Source organism: Rhodnius prolixus, unplaced genomic scaffold (assembly GCF_049639745.1).
Source record: "Rhodnius prolixus isolate KJV_2025 unplaced genomic scaffold, Rpr scaffold_2, whole genome shotgun sequence".
Taxonomy (NCBI): Eukaryota; Metazoa; Arthropoda; class Insecta; order Hemiptera; family Reduviidae; genus Rhodnius; species Rhodnius prolixus.
The window spans coordinates 1,695,814-1,722,886 of record NW_027411592.1 but is presented as its reverse complement, the minus strand read 5'-3'; the positions used below and the strand labels follow the sequence as shown (position 1 = coordinate 1,722,886).

Below are 27,073 nucleotides of genomic sequence, written 5' to 3'. Positions count from 1 at the left end.
ATTTAATATTTTCTGTAAAACTCTAATAAGCTTATTTAAATTTATTTTATCTAAATAATTAAAAAACGAATATTAAAAAATAAAATAAAAATTGAAAGTAATATAGAAATAAAAATAATATTTTAATAAATAATTAGATATTTTTAATTATAACAGTTAAAAAGGTTATAGTGTTACCTTATAGAAATTTAAAATGGATTCTAGTGATTCCTGTTGAGTTTTTTTTTTTTAGTTAATAACCCTAATGGTTGCAGAAAAAATATAATATTTAACTCGAGTGAAAAGTATTTTCCTCACACTCGGCAATTTGCACTTTCACTCGCCTCGCTTCTCTCGCTCGTGCGTGCAAACCCTGCCTCGTGTGAGGAAAAGTACTACTTTCCACACTTGTTAAATAAATAACTATTATTCTGGCACAGAGTTGCCCTGAGATTAAAAACAAGTACAACAAAAAAAAAAAAAAATAGCCTAATCTTGCTTACAAAAAACATAAATATTAAAATATTATTATAACTAAAAAATGAGAGCAGGCTGAATTGCTGATTGCCTGAATATTTGAAAACTCAGGAAGTGCTAGAAGAATTAGGACGAATAGGGAAGGGATTAGCTATGAGGTTAGCGTACTGGATTCCCACTCGGAGGTCCCGGGTTCGAATCCAGCAGCTGACCCTTAGATTTTCTCTTCCTAGGAGCTTCTTACAGCTCAACTGTCCCCGGTGATGGACAGTATTGTCTGTAACGAGAGAACACTGTCCGGAGGCCGGCAGTGCACTGGAAAAAGCTTCGGGCGCCAATAACCTTAGAAGTTGACGCGCCTTAAATCATAAAAAAAAAAAAAAAGAATTGCCGGACAGATGGTAAGCGGGGACATTGCCTCCTTTATAGAAGTATAATGCTAACTCTAGCTCACCGCCAGTAATACAAACATAGAGACTGTAGTGAGCCACACGGTAGATCCTATAGGTCTTGGCCCCTCATTTCTTAATTTATTGACCTTCCTTTTCTTTAGACATTAACAGTACCATTACCGCTCATCAATACGAACGTAAAAACTATCTCGCATAGTTTAATTGTTGATTTTCCACAAACAAAATAAAATCCAGTAAGATCTATGGACTAGAGAGAGTTAGTCCGGCCATTTAATGAAAACTATTATTTTTACGTCATTTGTGATCGACCTCAAAATTTGTGTTTCTTCTGGTGAAGAATTTTTATTGAGAAAAATTTTGACACGTCCCAGGAAGTACCACTGGAGTGCTGAAAGCAAAACATCCGGTGTATAAACATTCCACTCTGGACTACCTTCGCTCAAGGTCACAAGTTTTCTTCCAACTCGGAAAATTAAAGTTATATTTTTATACATTATACAGCAACATTATAAAGTGAGTAAAACCGGAAACGTTACGCTGGAAATAAATCTTACTAGGAAACTCCTACCCTAGAGCTCCCCTTGAAAGAATTTTCTTAGGAAAAATGTAAAAGGAAAAGCTATAAACCAATGAGCACGCAATGCCAGTACTCATTGATTGCTTGATTGATTGAGTATAAAAGAAGCAAAACCAAGAAGTCATTTTAAAATAGTGAACTATTCACTGACTAAGGAGGGTACTTCCGATTTAGGAATTTCCCACAAACTTAATCGAGATTTCCCAGGAAAATGGTTTCAGTTAACAGTTGTGTCACTTTTCTTCGCACTTGGCTACAATTAATACAGTTTAAACAAAAATCGCCGAAGTCCACGAGAAAGTCTTTAAATTACTCTTCTTAACTAAGGTACTTTCGGTAGATTAATTCGATCAAAATCTTATGGCAGTAAAAACTACTTTTTTCAGAGAGCGGAGCCATAAAACGGATATCTCTTGGGAAAAACTAAAATCTAAAATTAGCCACCATTACAATCAATTATTCTCTTGTTTTTAGTCGAGTAATACAAAAAAAAGAAAAGTAAAAGAACTGGTGCCCAATAACTCGCAGCCTTTGCAAGAAAACAGAAAACAATTTAAGAGAAATTTGCAAATTGTGCATACTAATGCTGTCTATGTACGAACTAGCCGAAGTCAAAAGTGCAGATGGACTGCACAAGAGTGCAGCGCAAGCGAATACAAACACTTAGCTAGGTGCTAAAAGTCCTGATTATGCTGAGTCATCTCCCCTCCTGTGAATATGGACTAACTTTCCTGACGTCGATATTAAATATTAAAGGGCCACAGATTGAATAAATCCCTGTGATTACTGTTCATTGAATGACATATAAGTGATTTTAAATCTTCAAATAGAGTTGGCTATATTCCAGGATGAATCTACTACAAAAAGACGGTTCTGTAAATAAAAATATTTTGACGCTCATTAATTTATACGGACCCATGGAAATATGTAAGACGTCACTTGTCAAAGTTATTTTAATAATATAAAACAAAAATTTGTGGGGTGGCGCAAAATAATCTGGAGAGAACCACAACTATTTCTTACTACTATTTCCGAACATCTATACTTTATTTACTCAGAATGTACAACAATACATATGGTAGACCTGTTTTGTTGGGGGATTTACACGGCAAAGTGTAACAGATAGTTGTTAGCAGTCAGAAAATTGTTTCTTTTCACAAAATAATCTTGATCTTTTACAGACCAAACCCATTTTTTTAAGGAATTTAAAGTTCATCCAGCGGTCAATTTTTCTCATATAATTGATAACAGCGTTCCAGCCTACCACACTCGTAAGTTCTAAGTCCCACATACGTGTTCTTCAAATTCGACATTTCAAAAAATATATATATATTTAACTCTTTCTCGCTTCGCATATCTTTGGAAATCGGTATGTTAACAATGATGCGAGCTCTAAGGACAGTACTACTTTTCTAGCTTCCAGATCAGCCCCAAAACGAATTCTGTACTCAAATGAAGGTTATAGTGTGAAAAGTAATTACTTTTGTAATGTTTCCCCATACTAGGCAGGTGTAAACCTGTAAAGATCTGAGTGTAGATGTGTACAGAGTTGTGAAAAAGTTTGCTGGTAATTAAGTTAATCCAGATTAGCCTTGAGTCGACTGTAAGAGTTACTAAATTGAATTATTTAGATATACTCTCGATTTTCCCTACAGTTTTCAACGCCCCTTTTGTAAAAAAAAAAGTAGCGGCACCCCACATTTAAAGAAAATGTTTTACTGTTTAGCCAACAGTTTTAAATAAGTAAATTCAACTGCGTTCTGTCGGCTACAAGCCGAACTACAACTACGCTTTGTCCTTGTATGGGAAGGTTTACTAAACTGTTTCAGTTTACAGGGTTATAACCTTTCTAGTGGTAGGGAGGTTTTTGTTTATTTCACTTTCATCTTTTATCAGATGATGTCACAATAGTTAATTGTTCCAAGTTAATGAGTTTTCTTTTCATTTAAGAAAAAAAAAATTAGTGAATGTTTTAGTGTGGAAACATTATGTGAATTTTTATAAACAAAAAGTCAATTATTATATTAACCAAATTTTCCGTCCTGGAAGTGATAAAAGTTTTAAAAGGAATTCATTAATAATTTTCTTTTATTAATTTATGGATATGAAATGAGCTGTGACAACAATTCTTTAAATGCTCGAGATTTTGAAGGTTCAGAACAGGGCATTGAAGAACATGGTTTGTAAAACATTTATTGATCTTAAATTGTTTTAACCCCGACTAAAATATGTTTTGATGTAAATCAAAATGATTTGAATTAATCTCATTTTTCTGTATTAAAAACTCTTGTATTACTTTACGCTCTTTCTTTTTTTTCTTCTTTGACAGATTTATTGGATTTAACCAAAGAATTGACGGATGCTGGTAAATATTCTTACGTCGGACTGTGTGCAGTCTCTTTGCATGCATTGTTTGACACAGATTGGGATCAGCTGTTTTGTCAGAAATGTTTAAAATGTATTTTAAAACATATGGAATTGCCGGACACGGTTAGTTTTACTATTAATTAATTATCTACGTCGGATAGTCTGACGTTATTAATGAGAATTTTTTTTACAAATTGTGTAGTGATAATACGAGTAGTTATCTAACTTGATTATAGTTACATAATAATAAGTAAATGGGATGAGGAAACACCCACACAATAAATCGTTAATGCATTGACATTGATTTTCTGAACAATGTTTGTCACCCAAAACATAGTTCGTATTTTCTGACTTTACGGCATCTAATTGGGCCCAAAAAGGTACAAGGTTTTACGCCGCAAGTGGATTCTGTCTCTAAAGAGACTATGGAAGGAAAAGAGGAAACTGGTGGTTTTAAGTACATCCAGTCACATGGCGAGATGCGCGGAAGCGACTGGTTGTAAACTTCGGACTATGTAAAAGAATGTGCTCGCATAAGCTCTACCTACAAGATCGTCACAAGAAGCATCCTCTCTTCACAGAGTATAGTGAATATTCTAGATCTTTGTGTGAAGGAGGAGGTAATGGAATCCTTGTTCGCTTGCTTCGATGAGATCTCTGTTAACCTGTGACTGAGATGCAAACATTGAGGTAAGGTAAAAAACCCTGACCGACCTTGTAAGGGTGGGTAGATTTGATCTTGGTAGTTGTTTCGATGGCTAATACTACCCTCATTGGCTGGTGTCAGAGCCTTGGGGGAATAAAACACGTCCCGTATTTCCCCGTATAGTTCCCTATCGTCGAGTTGTTGGATTCGCTGTTGACCTTTAAGGTTTAAAAGCGAAAAGTTCTTGGGCTGTAAGCTTTGGCTTACTCTAAAGTGCTTAAGCGTTTTCTGCCGAGAGTCAGTTTTTTGTTTTCCACTTCCTGTTGGAAGAGTATTTCTTTGATAGTTTTTTTTTTTTGTATGTACTATAATAGTTCGTCATTGGTAAGGGATTAAGCGATGTGATTTTCAAAAGCACTTTTGAGAGCCCGTGTAGTCACTTCAAATAAAAACAACATAAGCCGAGTCTATGACTAGAGAACCAGACTTGAACCACCTTGAAGCTTTATAGCTGTCCAAACTATCCTTAGGGATAACAAACTATGCTTCTTTTTCACCGTTAACTTGTTGCAACCAAAGACTCTGGACTTAAATATCTCATGCACTAAATTGGAATATGACCTTAACCTATCGAAACTTCGTCATGAAATGAATTGAAGTCATCCATTTTTGGGCAGCTAGGCAAAAATATTTGTATAAAAAAGATACGCCAACAGAAGTTTTGACTATAAATAATAAGTAGAAGAAAGGCACCTAATTTAGCCATCTTGATAACTGCTCTACCATGAAACACTCATTTGATTCTGCCACCCAGGCTAGAACATCTAGAAGATCATTCCTCTAATCTCCGGCTATATTCCAGAACCAAAAGCTTAAGACTTCAGGTCTGGAAGTCAATTGCCCACTAGAAGTCAACTAGAGAAAGAGCCAAGTTCTCTTTTTTTCTACTCTTAAAATGGACCGCTGCTCTAGGACCTTCCATTCGTTCTAGAATCGCTTCCTATCGCTATAAGAATAATTAAAAAAAAAAAACTTCTTTATTGCCCTGATAGAAGGTAAACCCCAAGATTGTGGAACATTCAAAATCATCTCGCGTTAGATGGTAGAATGAATTTATCGTCGTCAAAATCTTGTCAGTTTAGTTCTTCAACTGAAGCCTCTTTCATCTCCAGAACCACGAGTCCAGGTTTTGACAGAAACCAAACTTTCTAGGCGTGTCTGGTCCGTTATGTCTGGCATGATAGGCTCAAAAAACCCGACCATCTTAAGATAGTTCAAATAAGAGACTCTACGCAGAGTCTACGTCAAGAGGAGGGAACAGCGTCTTGTAATCACCAGTTCGTGATCTGGACCTTTGGCACGTTAAAACCGGAGGAGGAACTTTGCAAAAATTACTGGACTGTCATTCCTGAAACTTGGTAAAAAAAAAAAGAAAAAAAAGAGATTTCTCAAACCTAGAATTAAAGGGATCAGCGAGAGCTTTCCAGAGAGAGTATTCGCCCGAAACAAGGATATCTCTTGCTACTGCCTAAGGTGCCTTTATCATCTAAAGTATGCCTTATTTATCGGACAATATTTATCTGTTCAGGTAGAACCTATCATGCAGCTTCTCTTGTCCGGCGAAATGGTGAACACTGTGGAATCATTTACAGACATTTTAAAAACCGAAGAAGCATTGGACGGTAACCTAACCTATCTTCTTCAAGATCTTATAGCTGTGGCCGTACAGGAAGGTAATAACAAATATCTTTTGAAAGTTATGTCGTTTTAAGTAATGACGTTATATTTTGACTCTCATATTGGAAAAAAAAAGAAACTTTATTAACTTTAAGAATCAAATTATCTCAACTTTCATTTCCGTTTTAAATAACTGATCAAAAATCTTTTCGTATTCTCTTTTGCATTCCATTCAAGGATTGTGCATTGGTAAGATGTTTACTAAATTTATTTTATTATTTAGTTTATTACTTTATATTGGAAACATTGAGTTGTGAAACACCCTCTTGACTTCCGCTTCTCTAAGTTACCTTACAAATCTGGTTTACTAATTACTGTCGGTATATATGAAAACTGTATTACTGAGGGCTTTCACAACAGATTATTTGTTTGTTTACTTTTCAATTTAACCCATATTATTGGTGGTTAAATTTAGGTGAATATGACGCCAGATGGAGGGTCCTAATTAGATATATAGCTACTATAATTGGAGCACAATTTGAGGAAGTCGAACTTTACGAGATCACGGTTATCCACTGTCTCACCAGGGATCATAGGATACTTTCTGAGTAAGTACATTAATCAATTTTTATAATCAGCTGTTCGTGTCCAAACATATTTTCTACCTAGTTAGCTTATTTGAAAATAAAGAATCACTAAATACTGTTGAACTGTTTGGAAAATATAAGAAAATAGCCGAGTTTTTTGTTTTGTTTAGAAAAGTTTTATTGGTTTTCCATCAGTCCAAATAGTTAGGCGATTATGCCGTTATGCCGTTTTTTTTATTAGGCAAAATGGCTGAAGATTGACCGTGACGAGGTCCAGATATGAAAGGCTGTTTGATTTGCCGCATCCAGATCTTGTGGTACAGCTTTTTGATATCATTAATCGTTATTCAACAAGACAGTGCTGGTGATCTATCGCAGCAGGAATGTTTCTTTAACAAGAACGAGCATTAATTTTGCCTTGTCCATCTTTTTTTTCCCCCCAATTTAAGCCTAATAAAAGTTTAGGGGGAATATGAAGGTTGGCGCCCAAAATACAGCAAACCACTAGAGATTCTGATCCGTCATCTTCAGCAAGCGTAGAATGAGATGCACATGATTAAAGAATGAAAAAGTGCATTCAAAGAGAATCTATAGTTAATCACAATGTCGCGTGAATAAACTTTGTTACTTTCAATTCCCTTCACCCAATAAAATAATTTAGATTAGATTAGACTAGGACGGCCTCAAGGCCTACGCCACTGCGACCCCTTTGAATCTATTGTGGCTCCCCTCACTTTAAAGCTCACCCTCCAGACCTGTCCTTTTAATCAGACTCTTAATGCTGGAGAACGACTCTTGGGTAAAGCTCTCACAGGCCTTGGTTTTTCTTCCCCGAGAAGTAACATCCTTAGTCCAGACAAGCCCCTCACACTGACACAACACGTGCAGTGCCGTTTCCTCCTCTTCCTGACAGAACCTACAGAGGCTATCATCTGCCAGGCCCATGCAATGTATGTGTTTTCTGAGCCTGCAGTGCTCAGACATTAGGCTCATTGTTTAAGGACGACAGTTGGAGGGAAACTTTATTTTGTTTAAAATCTCTACACATTCTAAAGAATAATGTATTTTTCTGACTGAGAAGAGTTTTAAAGCCCCTTAACACTTCTGTGAATAGAAAGGCTATCATGTAAAACCTTAACTTTTTTACTAATTAACATATTGTTTGAAATACACTTATTAACACTGTACACTGTATGTGATGAGTTGGTCTTTGAAGAAGATCTTCTGATGGGTATCGAACACTGTTCGCAGAGCTGAAAAGAAGGCGATGAAGTCCAGAGCAAGGTTGGTCAAAGCAAAACGCTACGCCATGATTGGTCTTGCCACAATTGGAGGAGGCGCGTTGATAGGTAACACCAAAAGTTCTGATTTAATCTTGTGTTTTACTTACACCTATTTACCTTTAGTAATTCGTGCGAATTTTAGATTTAGGGTGTTTCCGGAAGTTGGTTTTGAGAGCTTCCTGTGGTGGAACTAGAAACTGATTTCTCTCAGTCTTCCTTTACCCCTTTCTCTTTCTCTCACTCAAGTTTAATACAGGAGGAGTATCAGAGGTGCTGCAAGTCTAAGCGCCACCCCCCGAGTGTACAAAAAAAAGAATTTGGATTGTTCGGTTGTTTCCTATGCGTCCATGTGGGGGGGCTCTAGACGGTTCACGCTTTTTAAGTTTTCTCTTGTTCGTTGAAATCAGTTTGAAAGCTTTGCCGTGCTGATTTTTATTCAATTTATAACTTTGAATAATGTAGGTATATTAGAATCTTAAAAATAGGCGTTCTGTCTTAGGTCTATCCAGTTGCATGCCGAGATATCGGTGCTTGGTTTTCAGGAACTAACAGGCACGATAATTTGAACTCTATAAATTTTTATTTTGTTTCATTTATCTGAACCCGCCTCGTCTTAAGAATATTTAGATTGAATCACTAACTGCACAGTTAGTTCTGGAAAATATCCTAAATGTCTTAGTGAACCCGAGTGAGTTCTGCTGTAGGTTGGATTGTTTGTACTTGTTGAGAAGGAGTAATCACGGTGGAGCGGTTCTCCAACAGTGTTAGCAGTTGTTAACAATTAGATCTTAAAACTCAACATTGGTAACTGGATATCCACAATCTTCATCATTTGATTTATTTATTTAACAGCGGAGATAAATGTAATTCTAACATTTTAGGCGTGACTGGAGGCTTGGCAGCCCCATTAATTGGTTCCGGTTTGGCATCCATGGTGGGCGGCTCAGCTCTTTTCACCGCTCTTGGATATGGTGCAGGCGCCGCAGTGCTTGGCACCTTCTTTGGAGCAGCCGGAGCTGGTCTTGCTGGTAAGTTACATTTTTTGCTTGGAGCAAACAAAATTCATGACTGCTTTTAAAACTAGTTCTTTGTCACTGTTTTGCATCTATCACCTTGGAGAACTGTGCGCACAGATCTGATTTGTTCCACTATAGCAATCCTATTTTACTAAAAGAAGACCTCGTCCTACCACCATCATTCAAATTACCAATCGCAGACTGAGCAATAGAGTTTTGGCCTGAAGTACCTGGAAGTCGCACTGCACTGAGTGATATTATTATCACACTGAACTGTAATAGTTCAGAAAAAAAAGTAATGGGCCAAGTTTATCCCAATTTCGTGAAATAAAACTTCCGCCTGAGAGTTAGCAATGAAAAATATTGTTTTACAAGATCTTAAATCTTATGATTTAATAATCATACATTCCAACGCGTCAGAAGCTTCACCTATTTAGGATCGGAATTAATGATCACAACAAGATATCGAACGAGGTGAACAAAAGAATTATGTCAGCCAACCGTGCATTCTATGCGAACACAAAATTGTTTATGACCTCCAACTTGTCAAGAACTACAAAGACAAGATTGTATAAGACGCTAATTAGGCCAGTGTTGACATATGGCGCGGAAACGTGGACTCTGACTGCGGCAACGGATACCAGCTTAAAGATATTCGAACGTAAAATTCTCCGAAAGATATACGGCCCAGTTTATGATAGTGATAATGGCAACTGGAGAATCAGAAAGAACAGGGAGGTATACGCGTTATATAACGATATTTGCGTTACTCATTTTATAAAAGTCCGTCGCATCGAATGGCTTGGTCATGTGGAAAGAATGCCAGATAACCGTACACCACGCAGACAACTGCAAGGCATGGTTTTCGGAAAAAGGAGAATTGGGCTCCCACGTAGACGCTGGATCCAGGAAGTGGAGGAAGATCTAAGGACACTGGGCGTAACCGGCTGGAAAGGAAAAGCTAAGGACAGAGAAACATGGAATGATATTATTAAGGAAGCCAAGGCCCATCCCGGGCTGTAGAGCTGTTTAGTAAGTAAGTAATTAAATCTTATGACGCTCACGGATGAGTGAGTTCAGCCCGAAATAAGTAGTACACAATGCCAAAATTAAGATTTTAAGATTGTGTGCAGCAGCGGAGATTCAGCATTTGAAAGATGTAATAAAAGAAAATTCTCAATAATTTATTTACAATTGCCTCATTAAAAGACCATATAAATTAGAAACATTGTCCCTTTCAATATTAACTATAATAAAAGAAATCAAAACTATTATTTATTTACAACATGGGCAATAGTTTTTTTCCATCATAGTTGTGTTTTTCTATTCAACATTGGCCAAGTTCGAAAATAGTAAGAGATAGAGTCTGATGCTCCTGATGTAATTCTTGTTGATTACGTAGCTGTTACAGACAGAATGTGCAAGCGTGGCGATTTTGGCTAATGCCTCGTTGATTCATAAAATTTCTTACCGTTTTAATCAATTTGTGCTCATTAGTTAGTTCTAAACCATTTACCATTTGTTACTGGGGAAAAAATAATGCTAGTGTTCTTCGTTAAACAGTTTTGCCTTTACAAATCACAAAGTTAATTAAATTCGACAGATTAAGAGTAAAAATTAAAAACGATATTTAAAAAAATAAATCTCTTTATCTAAATGTAAATTAAACATGACCTTCAAGTAATAAATACTTGAACAAATTACAATAATAATGTTTACATAATAATATAATTGCACTAGTAAGCGAAATCAGTTCATAAAAATGTGGAAGTACACCTAAGCATTTTTTTTTTCGTACGTTTCTAAAAATAAATAGCTGAAATTACGAACTGAATGAAGTATGTTGGGTACTTGCTATTTAAATTTTTAATTTGTAACTTTTTGTTTAAGGATTTGTCAATCTGCTCTAGAAAAAGTAAATTTCGAAAACGCTTCTCGAGACCGATCTCGACTTCTGGAGCCTAAACTGTAGCGGTACGGATCCGTGAAATTCTTGCAACATTCTGAGCAACAAATCCTTCCGGTCTAAAGTCCTTTTTCATGTCGTCAAAGCTCTTTGTGCCTCCAATTAAATGGTGTTCAAAAAGACTAAAATCAAAATCTATTACAAATTTATTATTCTCCTTCCCAGTATTTTTTGAGACTTCTTAGACATGACGTGGTGATAAGCTTAAATAATGATAATCCTTTTTAAGTGAAATTCTACACTTGAAACGCATTTAATTCTTTTAATTTAAGACGAGGAACCCCCACATTAGACTTAAAAGAACAGAACTGAATAGACGCTATCGACTACTTAAAAGACTTTTTTTAGACGACAGATCAAAACTCTCTCTGGACAACAAAAGACTAATTTATACTTCTATTTTGAAACCCATTTGGGCGTATTGAAAAGAGCATTGGGGTTCAACCAAACGCTCCAATCTACAAAGGATTCAATCGCTACAATCAAAAATACTTCGAACTATCGTAAACGCTCCTTTTTATGTCTCCAACCTGACTATACACACTGACCTTAACATTCCTTTTGTCACCCAAGTAGCTGAAAACACGATACAGAAAACTCCACTTCAGCCTGCAATCTCATATAAAACCTGCAGCTAAAAATCTTTTTTCTAGAAGTGAAGAGAGTGACTAACCATATAATGTTTTGGAGTGTTACCACTGGATAACTTCTCCACTCATTTACTTCTACTGTTCACTGTTATCATTGTTACTTATAGCGCTAACGGCGCTGATTGTAGCACAATAAACGCAAAAAAAAAAAAAAAAATAAGACATATTTTAAACGGAATTTATTGAGTTTTATAAAGTAACTAGGCATCAGATAGAATTGATTTCATAATCTGCCTTTAACAAGTTAATGTCAGAAATAGTGTTTTTTTAGAGAAATAAATTATATACAAATATGTTAAAAAGATTAATAAATAAAGAAATAGATATATTTTACTTTTTTTAAAATCATAAATGCAATTTATCTTCTTGGCAGGATATAAAATGAACAAACGAGTGGGTGAAATAGAAGAATTCGCTTTTGGTCAATTGTGCCCTTATACGGAGAACGGACGCGATGGTTTGACAATGGTGACCACACCACAGCTGGACATATCGATAGCATTGTCAGGCTGGATCAAGGATGAAAGGTTAGTCTAGCATATTGTGCTCTTCATTATGGAGCTTCCTGCGGAAGTGTACTTATACTGAGATAGAAAAAGTCTTTTGATTATTTATACCAGCATGAAAAATCGTTAAAACTGTTGGCAATGATTGAATGAAAGGACAAAGTTCTTCATAGCTCTGCTATGGATGTCCAAAAAAGCTCGTTATGTCCTTCGAAATAGTTGTAATATTAATAATGGAAAAAATAGATTGGCCATCTAATCAAATGATGGGCTAAAAGTGTCTAAAAGAGGAGAGATATCGGGTCTTCAAGACTCGAAGCCGGAGAAGACCCACAGCAATCCAGATGTCACTGAAACGTTAATGTAGGCAGCGATCAGTTAGCAAGGGGATAGACACGCGTGCTGCATATTTGAAGAGAGAGGCTTATGTCCTAAAATGGGCCAATTTTTCTGTATGATTGGCTGCATTCTTAAAAAAAAATCATTTTTTGTTGATATTTTTCCTTTTTATTTCGTATTTCACTTGGTTTTTGTTTTTTCTTTTAAATTTAAACACAAAAAATGTAATAAAACGAAAAGAAATATGTTTCGCAGTTTCATGGACCAAGATAAAGCTGCTTCTATTATTATTACCTAATATTTGTGAAGGTTATATTGCTTTCTAAATTCCTTAACTAAGAACATTAATTATTACTGAAGGGATTTTCTTTTTACATTTTTATTCTCCTAAAAATGGCTTAAGATCTTTTTTCAATCAAGAATTAGAATTTGAGAATCGTAAAAACAGAAATTCCTGTTTTTATTCCAGCTTTTGAAAATATTTTTTTCCCCATTGAAATCCATTTTCAGCTCAGTTTTATTAGGCTTCCTTGCCTATAGAGTCATTTTCATTGAATTATACCATCATCTATAGAAAATGATTGATATAAATCACGTGATTTTATCGTGACAGATGATTTGTGTATTTTTTATCAGTCTTTCGGACTTTCATCCATCATCAGGTGAAGAGAAATTTGACGTCGAAACTATAATTACTTGTACGATTTTCCAGTGAGGACAATTTCACCAGACCTTGGAAGACACTATGCTCTTCTAGAGAGCAATACTATTTGCGTTATGAATCCGCCTATCTGTTAGAGTTGGGCAGAGCTATGGAGTATATGATGACCATAGCTCTATCGATGGCTACACAGGAAGCGCTGAAATTCACCATATTGTCGGGTTTGTAATTTATTAGTTATTGATTTGGTTTATTTTCATAATTGGAATTTTTTCTTTTTTACTTTCACATAAGAAGAGCAACAGTATGATTATTATCGATTAATGGTTTTAATCTAAAAAAGCAAAGTCTTTCATCTAAAGAAAAAAATGTGATTTTTCACAAATTGGAGATGGTGCAAACTCCGGTTAAGACGCCAAGACGGTGATAAGTATTGTAAGAGGGTATTACCCTTCCTAGCACCCTCTTTTATTCCCAAGTGTTCTCAGATTAAATGGGATATTTTTCGGTTTCTCCCTGAGTCCAGAAGAGCCAAAGTCGATCTTAGAAGATCGTAACGTTATTAATTATACCCTGTAGTATAAAATAAACCCAAAAATTGCAGTGTTCAAACAAAACCAAAAACACTTTTTTCCTTGCCAGAAATTGGTGACCATTTTTTTCATACTTAGATCATCACATTAATGATATCGCTGACCAAATTTCTTTCGAGGATTCTTACTTGTTTACAACGTGATTCCTCCCGCACCTTCCATAATCACAAATTTCGTATTGACATCTTTTATATTTTTAAATTTATTTAGCGCGATATGTGAATACTTACCAGCTTATCAGGTGTATTTCAGGTTTGGTGAATGCTGTAGCGTGGCCAGCAGGACTGCTGGGATTGGCTTCAGTTATTGACAATCCTTGGGGAGTTTGCTGTAGAAGATCTGCTCAGGTAGATTTTTTGTTTATTTCTTGTGTGTTTGTTTGTGTTTGTAGATGAGCGTAACTCAATTGAGGAATATCGCAGACAATTTGTTTACTGCTTTTCATGTAGTTATCACCGAATAACTTAAGATTCTGGTCTAAATCCTTCTGGGACCCAGAAGTACACCACAGGGGGTCTAACAGATTTCTTTGCGGTTTTCTTGAGTAGATTTAAACTTTATTTTTTTTTAATCTTCAACATTGCTTACACTTCAGTTTGGAGTTTATTGACTGTTTTGTACTTACTGAGACTGAGAAAGCATATCCTCGATTTTCTCCAATATGAATTTCTGAAATTGGACTAGCTTTTTATTTGGAACATATGGCCTTCAGTAAACAATCACTTTTAAAACTTCCTTATCTGTTGAACAAGTCTTGGAACAAACGCTTAAATAGGCCAATGAGTTATACCTTCCAAGAAAATCACTAGTTTATAACTAATTCAATCACTTCACCATAGGTTGGCAAACATCTAGCCGAAGTACTTATAAACAGGGAACATGGACGCCGACCTGTGACTCTGATTGGATATTCCCTTGGAGCTAGGGCGATCTTCTACTGTCTTAGGGTGAGTTTTTTAAAAACTTTTGCTTATGATTTCTGGCTACAAACAAAGCCAAGAGATAAATTGTTTTTTTCTGCAACCATGTAGGAATGTTCTCATTACTCAATTAAAATCAGCTGAGCAATGCCCAACTTTACCTCACTAGTGGGGAAAAATTCCCATTAGTGTCACTTTCCTCACTAGTGAGTGAAAAACTTTATTGTGCTTCCTTGATATAAGAAGTTTTGTTATTAAATATTTTCTGTAAAACTTTAATAAGCTTATTTAAATTTATTTTATCTAAATAATTAAAAAACGAATATTAAAAAATAAAATAAAAATTGAAAGGAATATAGAAATAAAAATAATACTTTAATAAATAATTAGATATTTTTAATTATAACAGTTAAAAAGGTTATAGTGATGCCTTATAGAAATTGAAAATGGATTCTAGTGATTCCTGTTTAGTTTTTTTTTAGTTAATAATCCTAATGGTTGCAGAAAAAATATAATATTTAACTCGAGTGTAAAGTATTTTCCTCACACTCGGCAATTTGCACTTACACTCGCCTCGCTTCGCTCGCTCGTGCAAACCCTGCCTCGAGTGAGGAAAAGTACTACTTTCCACCTTTGTTAAATAAATAACTATTTCTTTCTTTCTACTTGTCTAGGAAATGTCCGAACGAGAGAATTGTACTGGAGTGATTCAGGATGCTTACTTGATAGGAGCGCCGTGTACGGGCAATCCAGTGAAATGGGACAAAATTTGCAAAGTTGTAGCCGGAACGATAACTAATGCTTATTGCAAGTAAGTTCCCGCCTTAAAGTATCGTATCAATCATACTAAAGTTTTGCGTTCTCATTAAATAAGACTTTATTAGAATTGCGTCTCTTCAGGAAGAAAATGACATGTTTTAAAACTGTTGAAAATAAATTGTTACCAGTGAAAGTTCGCGAAATTGGTTCTTTGAAAAGGTTTCAAAATAAAATTATTTGGTTAAAGTTATGCCCATGTTTTTTACTTTATTATGAATTCCTTAGATACATTTTAAATATTTTTCGTTAAAGTTTCTTTTCTTGCGTTGCATGGAAAGTAAAACATTGCACTTCCTTCTAATGTGCATAGTGATGGGGTGGTTTTTTTCCCCCTGCTATATCAGTAAGATTATGCAGTTTTTAGAGCATATTTACATAGAATTTTTGTGTAGTTCCTCCTTTGGTGTACCGTTTGTAAAAGAAGAGGAAGATTTCAAGCTCTCAAAGTGACGAAATATCTACGGTTTGAACTGAAAGTATTTTATATCAAATACTAGAGCAAGCCTCTTTTCGGTACGAAACTAACGCTAACGTTTCCGTTCTTACGCCGCCAGGTTGTAAGAACCAGAGAATAGGCCCGTCAATGGCAGATTTGATACAGGCTTTTTGCTGTACGGGAAAAGTCGGAACGCCAACAAAACACAGTAAATACATTCTTCAAAATCTGGTGTTTGAAGGAAATCCATTTAGTTAGTGCTATAAAAATAAAACTTCTTGCTCCAAATGGAACATTATCGAAAATTTAATATATAAAGGTAAAATTTGATCGGATTGCAGGACAGATTGGCTGCTGAGATTCCTGTATAGGACGCTCTCAATGCCGAGAGGAGGTGTGGCTGGACTCCAACCAATAGACATCAATAATAAAAGACTTAAAAACGTTGACTTATCACATATTGTTTCCGGTAATTCAATTATTATTTGTAGTCTAGCTTAGTTAAAGCTAATAATTATATTTTTCAATTTTAAAATTAAACCGAAAATATCTGAATTGAGAGAGTTCGAAAAAGTGTGCTTTTAAAATTGTGTGTATCTATCGCTGTAATTAAAAGACGAAAAATTCAATATTTCGCTTAGATGCTGAAACAGGATTTTAGTCAGAATCAGTGCAAGTACCACTTTTACCGTTTTAGTATACTGAATTTCCCAATTGTTTTTTTTCAGTTTTTATGTGAAATTTTCACGGAGAAAACATCTCCTTTGATTTTCTTTAAACTTTGGTTTACTAGTTGCTAATTATGTAGATTATGTAACTCGTTTGAAACATTTTCCTGGAAAATTCGATTAAAGGGTTTTTCTGGAAATAAAAAGGGATTTTGGAGAAAATTCCTTGTAAAATGTGATCTTACAGTTTTCCCCTCCACTTCCATTGTCTATACTTAATGTATTGTCCACTTTCTTGAAAAATGTCTCCTAGGCGTTTCTATAAAATCCGATTAGTACAATCCAGTAACGTGGATTTATAACTTGCCCATTTTTCATTTTTTCTGGAAAATTCGTTCTTAGAGAGGAATTTGGTGGGATCGTATATCGTTTCATGTATAATCTAATTATTAACGAACTGTATTATTTAGGTAAGAATTTAACATGATGCAAATCTTAAAAAGATTGAAGAATATTTATGCCTTAGAATCTCTAGAATGAGTAGTGAGCAGGCTTTCTTACTTTGAAAGTGTTTTTACTCTTTTGTTGACCTTTCTCAAATGTGATTCTGCGATTTAACAAAAGAATTGCTTGACCAAAAAATATAAAAATAAACTTTAAAGTTAATCTAAGGCTAGAAACATAGTGGAGCGGCGATGATAGCTGCTTCAATTGACAGAGACCGACGAGCAGCGAGCAAAGAGTCGCATGCATTTAGTGACGAGTTTAGTAGCGTTCTCCTTTCGACATGAATGGGACATGATGGAGGAATCATTTCTATATGAAAATTCTTCCTTGAAAATTTTGGTATTTACTGCAGCTTAGAAGTGTACGTGATAGGAATAGGACTATACATGAACTCGGTGAATTCCATCACAACTTCGGGAGCATCCTGGCCAGTTTCATGCGTATTTTCAAATGTCTATTTCAACATTTGATTACATACTAACCAGTGTTGAAGGCATGTTAATGAAGAAACTTTACGCAAACTTTACTGTTGTAGTTGTTGTGATTAGAGGAATTATTAGTTTTGGAATTAAATTTGATGATTTTACATTCAAAGTTCGAAGAACTTTAAGAATAGCAATAAGAGAAAGGCGTATTGTTGTCCAAATCAGACTTTTTACAATGCTTTGTTTTTTGTTTTTAACAGAACTATTTTTGAGAAATATCTTTTGAATTTACATAATTCAATGTTAACCCCATTAATCCAGTCCCATTTCCTATCCAACACAAATCGGTTGTGATATAGAGGATCCTTTTGAACCCACAGAGGTTTCTTTAAAAAAAAACTACACCAATATCCATTTTAAGCTTTGAAAATTGAGAGCGAAGAAATCAAACATGTCATAACGCGTTGCTCTACTCTCTAGAGATAGCGTTGCTCTATCTTCGCTTTGCTCCCCACTATGTGCGGTCCCACTATGTTAACTTGAGTTTGTTTTCGCCGCTTTGCTCTTCGCTATCATCGCCACTTCACTATGTTTCCAGCCTAAATGGATTTCTGCGTTAATTTGCTTGATATACAGGTGAAGATGGTTTACAGTGTGGAGCGTTAGTTCCAATAATGGCGAAGATTCTATTTACGGAATTCTTTCTTGAAAAAGATGAAAGTACAGTCTTTTAGAAAAAGTAGAATATTAAATGTTACTCAGTTACTTTAGATACGAATAGAACGCGCTGCTGGGCCATAATGAAGCGAATCTAATTATTTAACAAAACCAAAATTACAAAATAAATGTGTGAGAATAGTTCGTGCACTCATAAATGGAATGAGTATCTATAGACAGGCATTTAGGGAAAAGCCCAATTCATCACTTAAATGTATTTACACTTTCATTCAACCTCTTTGTATGGAAAATTTTTACGAAAAAAGTGACATAAATTTTTCAACATTTCCAAGTTATGTTCTATTTTAAAGCAAAAAGTAAAAAAAAAAAAAAAAAAAAAAAAGATAACTTGACAGGCGGACAATTTGTCCACCATTGTGGTAAGAGGTTTCATTTCTATTCCCTTCTTCGGCAGGTCATGGAGATTATCCAGAGAAGATGCAGGAAATATTAAAAGAACTGGGCGTACGGGTGGTCGAACATCATCAGGACAGAGATGAGCTGGCAGTAACTAGATCCCATGAACATCTGGCAGTTCCCACGGACAGTAAAACAACAGTAAGTGATCTGTCCGCAAACTTTACTGTTGTAGTTGTTGTGATTAGAGGAATTATTAGTTTTGGAATTAAATTTGATGATTTTACATTCAAAGTTCGAAGAACTTTAAGAATAGCAATAAGAGAAAGCCGTATTGTTGTCCAAATCAGCTTTGTTTTTGGTTTTTAACAGAACAATTTTTGAGAAATATCTTTTGAATTTACATAACTTAAATATTTTGTAATCTTCATAATTCTAACATACCCTGAACAGGTGTAATTTGCCCCCGCTCACCAAAAAAAGTAACTAATTTATTTTAATGTTTTCCTTTTTTTACAGCCAATGAATAAATCACAATCGGACACTCTGCTCGTGAAAAATGACAAGAAATAACTTACTATTAATATAACAGTAATTGTGATATAAACAGCTGTGGCGGTCCATATCTTCAACTTTGTCAGCCTTCCACATTCCTTCCTTGGTTAGGTTTTGTGCTTTACTTTTTTTTTTTTTTTTTTTTGGTAAATTGAAGTAAGATTTTAATCATTTTTGTTTCTATTTTTTAGCAAAAATAATCCAAAAAAAAAAATTAGTGATTTAGCTAGTTCTTAAATAAAAATGCCATGATTATTTTTTTTTTACAAAATAAAACATGCTTTAGGTGTTGAATATGTGCATATAAAGTTGTAGTTATACGATTGCTGTATAGATTATAATTTCTGTGATTTTTAAAGATAAGTATTTATTAAATATGGTCTATTCTTTGAAGTTTGTAAATATGGTTTTGATAACCACATAAGGCTTGACCAATTTCCCGAACGATATCAGTTTGTTTTCACAATCAGCTCGAGATATTCGGTGATATCCTAGAAAATAACCCCAGGTATTTCAGGAATTATTTATTTTTTTTAAAGAAATATTCAAGATTCCTCTTATTAATCCTGCCTATGTAGGCGCCACGGTAGCCGAGCGGGTTAAGAGGCGAGACCTGCAAAGCTAATATGTATTGCTGGTTAGTGGGTTCGATTCCCGGTCTAGTGGCCTTGGATTTTATTTAATGGTTAAATGAGAAATAGTAAAGTACGTTTGCTAGTCGCCTCCGTTCACGTCACCTAGTAAATGGTAGTTGGACGTTAAGCCCCGCCTGAAAAAATAGGCGATTACTTTACTTTACTTTTACTGCTTATGTCCAGTGAAGAAAAAAAGGTTACAGTTAAAAAGGGTTGTTGCTGTGAATTTCCACAGCCTTATAAGTATCGTAAACTAACCTAAAAAAATCATTTAAGCTCTACGAAACAGAAAATATGTGCAGCATATTAATTCAAGCAGAATGAAATAATATGAAGAAGTATTCTAGTGTGGAGAATGGATGAAGAGTAGGAGTTCCTGTTCTTCAATCAGCTGACGATGAAGATGATCTTAGCCCAAAATGAAGTCATACCTGAGTTTATTTGACATAGAAGCCTATGAAGGTTCTTGGGATCGAATATGGCTATTAGGCCAGAAGAGGGAAATCTAAAAAAAAAGCTAGCAGTTCGTAACGTTTTTCCACTGACTGTGTAGGGAGTAAGATAAACCGTCTAGAAAATAACTCTTAAGAATGAAATGTGGTATTAGAAGATTAGGTGAGTTCCTCAGGCTTTCATAGAACATACCTAATATTTGCTAAATCGCTTCTTTTTTTTCGAACTCAAAACACTGGAAAATTTTCGGCCGGAAAATTCATACCCAAAACTGTTGTGTCATCTTCTCGGGTTTTATTTCAAATCGGCTTTGCATTGATTCAGTTCAGCTCAGTTTACACAAGCACATTGCTAATAAAAATAATAGTAACAATAATAATCAGGGAATAGATTAGCTATGGGGTTAGCGTACTGGACTCCCTCGCGGAGGTACCCTAGATTTTTTCTTCCTAGGAGCTTCTTAAAGCTCATTGTCCGGTGATGGACAGTGTTGTCTGTAACGAGAGAACACTGTCAGGAGGCCGGCAGTGCACTGGAAAAAGCTTCGGGCGCCAATAACCTTAGATGTTGACACGCCTTAAATCATTTTTTTAAAATAAGTAATCGTCTACATTATCGTAGACCGTTTCTGTTAGAATTTGCTAATCGAAAGCGCATAGGAAATATACACCCAAAATTATGCGAATTGGTAGACCATATTTATTAAATACTATTAATTTAATTGCATGTGTACTTAAAAACTGATGCGCATTCGAGTAGATATATTTAATACACGGAATATTATAAAGTTCTGTATTTTTGTTATTTGTAAATAACTTCATTGTTATGTTTACTGATTCTTTCAACGTGATCGCCAGTTTTGCTTTTTTCCATATAATTATTTTTTATATCATTGAATGTTATTTTAGTATTAATAGTGATTAACAGTATATTTAGTTGAAGGGTGGATCGTTCAGTAAAATAAGTTAAGATTTGTTTTTAAATTGGCGATGTTTATAAAACTGTTAATTCCAGTGTTGCTACTGGATAACCACACTCTGATGCCTAAACAGTGTCCTTCCCGAAAGAGGGTACATCCTATTCCCCAACACCTGGGGCGATTCACTCACGACCTTCACAATTCTTCTTAATCAGCGCGTAACTGATGCTTTGGTAGTTTCCGTTCTGGTTATGTAACAGACCTAATGTTACATCATATCCATCTTACGACTTTGTATAAGTTCATTTTGGGTTCACTATCCTCAAAAAACCATTTGAGGTACACCATACACCAACCATCTCTACCGCTAAACGTGTATTGTGTTGTGGGCATCGGATTCACTATTGTTAGGCTCTGTTCTTGGAGTCGTGGTTCATACCTGGACGCACATCCTAGAGTGGAGACCTGGTTAACTGTGAGATTTATCATATTTTCACTCTGTACTTCCAGTTCTATATCCTCTTCCGACGAAATCTTCCACATGAAACTTGGCCAATTAAGTTTTTTCTAAGGCTGCCACATCTCTTATCTTTCATTGGAACAATGAGCGCAAATCCCTTCGATTGTAATCATTTTCATGCCAAATTTTAATTAATTATTTCTTTTCTCGAACAAATATTGGATAAATTCTGATTTTAGTTTACATCTCTTATTTTCATGAACATTTTACTGCCCCTATTGCGTATTATGTCAATATTTGAAGAACGATTTCATAATTTTAGTTCCTAGATTTTTCCAAACTAATTTATTTTACAGTATTGTACAATTATTATTATTTATATTAAGAGTATATATATTTATTTTAATCAAATATTTATTGTCTTTGTCATTAATAATGTATGTGTATCATTACTTTACTGATCAGTTACAGCCCAAAAAATAACTTTTTCATATTTAATTTAGAAGTGGATCCGATGTGTCCCCTCCTTACTGATTTATTTAAAACAAAGATATCATTGAAATTGTATATTGAAGCAATCATTAATTAATTTGTAATTTAGAGTCGAGTCCAAAAAAAACGTTCTCTGCTTAGTGGAGAAATAAAAGACAATTGAAAATAGTAGCAGTTTGTCTTCATCCTCTGGCTAGTTGCAGGTAAGGGACTGGATCTTCTCGACCCGGCATTTAAAAAGATCCCTTACAAAGAGCCTTAACATTCCTGCTTCTTTCTTAAGAAAGGTTTGGGACCTGCTACTAAAATGGAAACAGTTATTTTGGCAAAAAGCATATTCCCAAAAAAAGAAAAGATTGTTAAATTTCTTCTGAGAACCATTTGAAGAACGTGTTGTGAATTCATCATTATAAGCACATTAAGGACAATTTTAGTCAAAATGAAGTTGATTAAAGGAGTTACCATAGTTTCGAGATTTAAGAAAAATAGCATCGATTTTTTGCAATATGTGTTCTTCTCCTCTGTTCTCAGGTTGCCAAAGAACTCTTTCTTGTCTCATTCTATAGTGATTCAAATACGATAAGAATGACCATTTGCTGGTCTTTCCGGCCAAGAGCTCTCTCGACCTTACTCTCTTAAAAGAAAGTGGCCGATCACTTTTACTAATGACTGGCAAACCTCGTCTATCAGCGTCCCTGGGGATTTCCTAGCGAATCGTTTTTGTGTATTATCACCTCTGGTCTCCAAAAGCCTTATTTCGCGCTAACTGGGGATTACATCCCAATCTAACTAGAGACTATTTACTTCTTCTTCCAGTCTAAATACCATTTCCTGTTACCTCTCATTACTACTAACACTACTAAAGTCACGAAAAAGGCAAGAAAAGCTGAACTACTTTCTGGCACTTAATTTAAAGTGCAATTTTCCACTATATTCTTGTAAAACGCTGCTGTTGTTAGAGAGATCCGAATTAAGAGAGAATCTATTTGTTGAGCTGGAATTGAATGAAATAAAAACTAATTTCATTGATCATATTTGATTATTTGTATTAGTTGTAATGATTTATAATTACCAAGCTGTATATTAATAAATACTAATATAATGAATAACCAAATTCTAAAATACCAAATTGCATGTATGCTACAGAATCTATTTTTGATGCAATATTGTAACTATTGAACAAAATTTATTATATTGATAGTTTATCGAAATAATATTTTTATAATTGTATTTTATTTTTATTTAAATAACACAGTATTTTTCTATACTACATGGGAACTGTAAAAAGTAGTATAAATAGAAATATAATAGGTTCCAAGTGCACTGTATATCGTTACATATCATTGCGTATGGTCTGAAGCGTATGCAGCGGATATAGTGTAATCTATAAATATTATTGTATATTTATTTTTAATCGTAGATTAATTTAATTTGGTGATGTGAATAAGATTGGTTGCATAGAAGTTTTAGCGAAGTCGAGTCGGGCAATCTAATCCAGCTTATGCTGCTCTGCGTGAAGTGCTCATTAACTATGAAGGTCAGTAACTCAATCAGTCGCGTCAGTAACTCAATATTCCGTTTTTACCAAATTCTTTTCATGGACAGGGTTTTCTTAATCATTCCCATCACTTCTCCCGACGTATTTTTTGCCCTGCAGTAAAAATTGGCTCAGTTGTGGCCCCCCCATTGTTACCAGTTAAGACCACTCAACTTGAATCATCCTCCAGGGAGGGCGCCACGGTAGCCGAGCGGTTAGAGGCGAGACCTGGGAAGCTAAGATGTATTGTTGGTTAGTGGATTCGATTCTCGGTCTAGCCCTTGGATTTTATTTAATGGTTAATATGAGAAATTTACAGTGAAGTATGTTTGCTAGTCGCCTCCGTCCATAACACCTAATTGGTAGTTGGACGTAAAGCTCTGCCTGAAAAAATAGGCGATTACTTTACTTCATCCTCCAGGGTGAATAAACTCCTTATCTAGTTCTCTAGGGCAGTCTCGAAATAGGCAGTAAGGATGATAACTTGCCTTTCCATTCTTTTCTGGATATTCTGAAGAAAGATTTTTTCCCCTCGAGATTCTAGGGAAGATCTATTCCCCAACCATCATCGCATGATAAAATATACAGGTCGTCAGAAAAGCCCAGGAAGGGCTGGCACAACCTCCTCTAGAGGATGAGAGCCTTACATCTATAATGTGAGGATGGCGAAACACCTGTAACAGCTGGATAACAATCTTTCAGAATTCTGCAGGGTGAGCAGAAGTTACCACTACATTCTTCTCGCAGGTTATCCCAGGATAAGCCCTAATAAATTTACAACCGTTCCTTTAGGGGGAAAATAATCGTGAAGCTTAGAAAGAAGTCATCCAATGGCCGCTATCTCAAATACGGTTAAAAGGATCTTCCCATAAATGTGAGCGGTTTTTATTTTGGCGCAATTAAGCCTTTTTTCCTGTTTTACTCCCTTTTAGGCGCCACAATAGCCCTCAAGGTTACGATTGTGGAACTGGGTTCGATTCCCGGTCTCTAGGATTTGGATTTTATTACATGGGTAATTTGAGAATCTAATAGTAAAGACAGCCATCCGTGACACCCCTATTTTGGTAGGTGAACTTAAAGCCTATCTGAAAAAATAAGCTAAAAACTAGCGTAATATAATTACTTTGACGTAATCTTTACTTTACTCCCTTTTGGCAACTTCCTGATTACTTATAGGTCGTTTTTTTTGTTTTTTTTTTCAAGTAACTTCATTTCAGCAGGAGGTGACGTTTCAGCGTCACCGTTTCTAATGCCTGCGAGTGTGAAATGTTCTTGAAATATTTCTCATTTGAAGAATATCAGTCCGTCTGAAGTTCTTGCGCGTTCTAAGGACGACATTTTCGTGATTTCTGAATATTTTTTTTTCTTTAAGCTCGTTTTTTGACCATGGACATAGTATGTATGATGCGCTTATCTCAGTTGGGTACTGACGGAACTGTGAAATCACATTTAACAAAAATCTTTCTTCCGTTAAAAATTATTGCGACCTGATTTACATTACAGCTCAGTTTTATTTACATCACCTAATTACTATAAAATGTAAAAGCACTTTATGTATAAAGATTGGCACTGTGATAAATATCTATATTTCTGTCCATTGTGATTAATAAAAATGGCTACATTATTACAAGTCTCATATTTATTAATTCATTCATACCATATTTATTCCATTATTTTGACTGGAAGAAGTGATCTAATCTTGGCAAGTTTTCTGTTTCACAGAAAATTCATGTTTTGGCTAGCGACTAAGTTTCGACTAAGTCGCTAAAACGGAAAACCAAGAAGTTTTTTGTCAAAGTAGAAGAAAGATTTTCATCTCGAATCAGAGGAGAAAGAAGAGCATTAAATTTCCGTTTTTGCGAGAAATTGCCTGAGGATGTCGTTAAATATGCTAGTTAGTTGACTGATATCGTTTAATTTTTACCCGTTGCAACATGCCTAGATCGGTTTAGGACTTCCATCCATCACTAGAGGTAGGTTGAACAGTTTGATGTAAAGGATTCCATTTATTTTCCCTTCTCACACACTGCCACTTGGCTCCTGGATAACTAACTTCCAGGACACTCTAGGCAGAGAGGGAGGCAGCCAACAGTTAGGAATAAACGAGCACATTCCTCTCCCAGAGCCTCCCAGTAAGGCTACCCTACTAAATGTGCACCCATTCCCTCCCTACAAAGGAGTTAAGCCTAATTTGGTGTGTACATATCCGCTTTAAGTTTAAAACGAAAAATTGCAGGAAGTACGAATTTGATTTTGCGCTTATTAGGTGCCATACTCAAGAAGATTTAGTTAAAATCGGTCAACCGCAAATACCTCTACTCTAAAATTTATATTTTGCTCTTTGAAGTTTCTCTCGAAAACGGCTCCGATTTTCTTTAGCTTCGTGACGTGTAAATCTAGAACTTTGGGAAATTTGACAATATGATTGAGTATTGGGTGAGCGAAGAGATTCGGCTTTCCTGTTGTTATTATTGGTTCAATATTTATGTTGAGGTTATCAGCATCCCAAAGATGTCTCTGGTAGTTCATTCTCCTCCATATTTCTTTCCAAACTTTTTGGTTTTATTTAGGTGAAATTTGACAGGATTATTAAAAGAAAAAACCTCGCCGAAAATCGAAAACTTTTTGCAATACATTTTTTAAAAGCACAAATTTCTTTAGTATTATTGAATTTCATTTTAAATTTCTCTGGAATCGTCTAAAATGACGCAAATTTGGTAGAGGTTAAAAGTTCAATTTTTCCTTTAAAGTACCACTTCCGTTTAATTTATGAACTAATCACATAATAAATATTAAATATGTAACCAAAATTCTATATTTTTAGAAAAATTGGCCGATTGGAAAGGCTTTTTTATTGAAACGAAATTTTTAGTGATGTTCACCTTTTAACTGAACAAATATGTGCAATATTAAAGTGAACTACCAACTTTTTGAAAGATGCAGTGAATTTAATTCAAAAATATAGCAGGAGAAAGTCAAGTGCCAAACCAATATTTCATTGAGTCCACCTGACGCCAGTGTATGATTATTTTAAAGCCTCAGATAGTTTGTTTTACATGTTAAAGAAATTAATTTCAGACGCTGTTTATTTCTCACATTTTTATTAAACAAAGGTGAATACAAGAAAATGATTATGTAAGACGACCTTACGCCTGAGGTCACAAGGTCACCGAGCATAAGCCGTGAATGAATTCTGCGGTGGGGGCGTCATGGCTCACTTCTTGGCCTCTGAGCGCATCTTCCACCTCTTATGTGTAGAATATTCATTAGATGAATTATTCATAGCATGTGCAAAAGCGCAGCCCATGACTCGATTTAGAAACAGGACTCGAACCATTGTTTGCGTCTTAGTTCAGACAGAGGTTTTTTTCTTTCTTTTTAATCAGTTATAGGAAGTATTGCGTTCGTGCCAATAATAAGAAATTAAATTTTCATC

At 35.1% G+C, this 27,073-nt stretch overlaps 1 protein-coding gene across 3 annotated transcripts; it reads left to right on the top strand.

Moving 5' to 3' along the window:
* Positions 1 to 3,261: 3,261 nt before the first annotated feature.
* On the top strand, positions 3,262 to 25,267 carry LOC141448740 (transmembrane and coiled-coil domain-containing protein 4-like). Of its 3 annotated transcripts, XR_012455206.1 has the most exons (16): positions 3,262 to 3,625; positions 3,776 to 3,936; positions 6,048 to 6,192; positions 6,374 to 6,385; positions 6,612 to 6,744; positions 7,975 to 8,072; positions 8,888 to 9,034; positions 12,012 to 12,165; positions 13,196 to 13,365; positions 13,990 to 14,084; positions 14,577 to 14,684; positions 15,332 to 15,468; positions 16,254 to 16,381; positions 18,645 to 18,787; positions 19,106 to 19,247; positions 19,333 to 25,267. XR_012455206.1 is itself a non-coding variant. In XM_074117324.1 (15 exons), exons 1-15 carry the CDS (start codon positions 3,556 to 3,558, stop codon positions 19,157 to 19,159), a joined length of 1,755 nt encoding a protein of 584 aa, XP_073973425.1. In that variant the 5' UTR covers positions 3,262 to 3,555; the 3' UTR covers positions 19,160 to 25,267. The 3 variants fall into 3 exon arrangements, 2 of the variants coding, with proteins under 2 accessions (XP_073973425.1, XP_073973426.1); XM_074117324.1 differs by having other exon boundaries at positions 19,106 to 25,267; XM_074117325.1 differs by lacking the exon at positions 6,374 to 6,385 and having other exon boundaries at positions 3,263 to 3,625; positions 19,106 to 25,267.
* The last annotated feature ends 1,806 nt before the right edge of the window (positions 25,268 to 27,073 follow it).

Coding starts and splice junctions, on each gene's coding strand:
- LOC141448740 (XM_074117324.1), top strand. CDS start 3,556: ATGAGCTGTGACAACAATTCTTTAAATGCTCGAGATTTTGAAGGTTCA. Junction 14,085..14,576: donor GCTGTAGAAGATCTGCTCAG/GTAGATTTTTTG, acceptor ACTTCACCATAG/GTTGGCAAACATCTAGCCGA. Junction 15,469..16,253: donor ATAACTAATGCTTATTGCAA/GTAAGTTCCCGC, acceptor ATCGGATTGCAG/GACAGATTGGCTGCTGAGAT.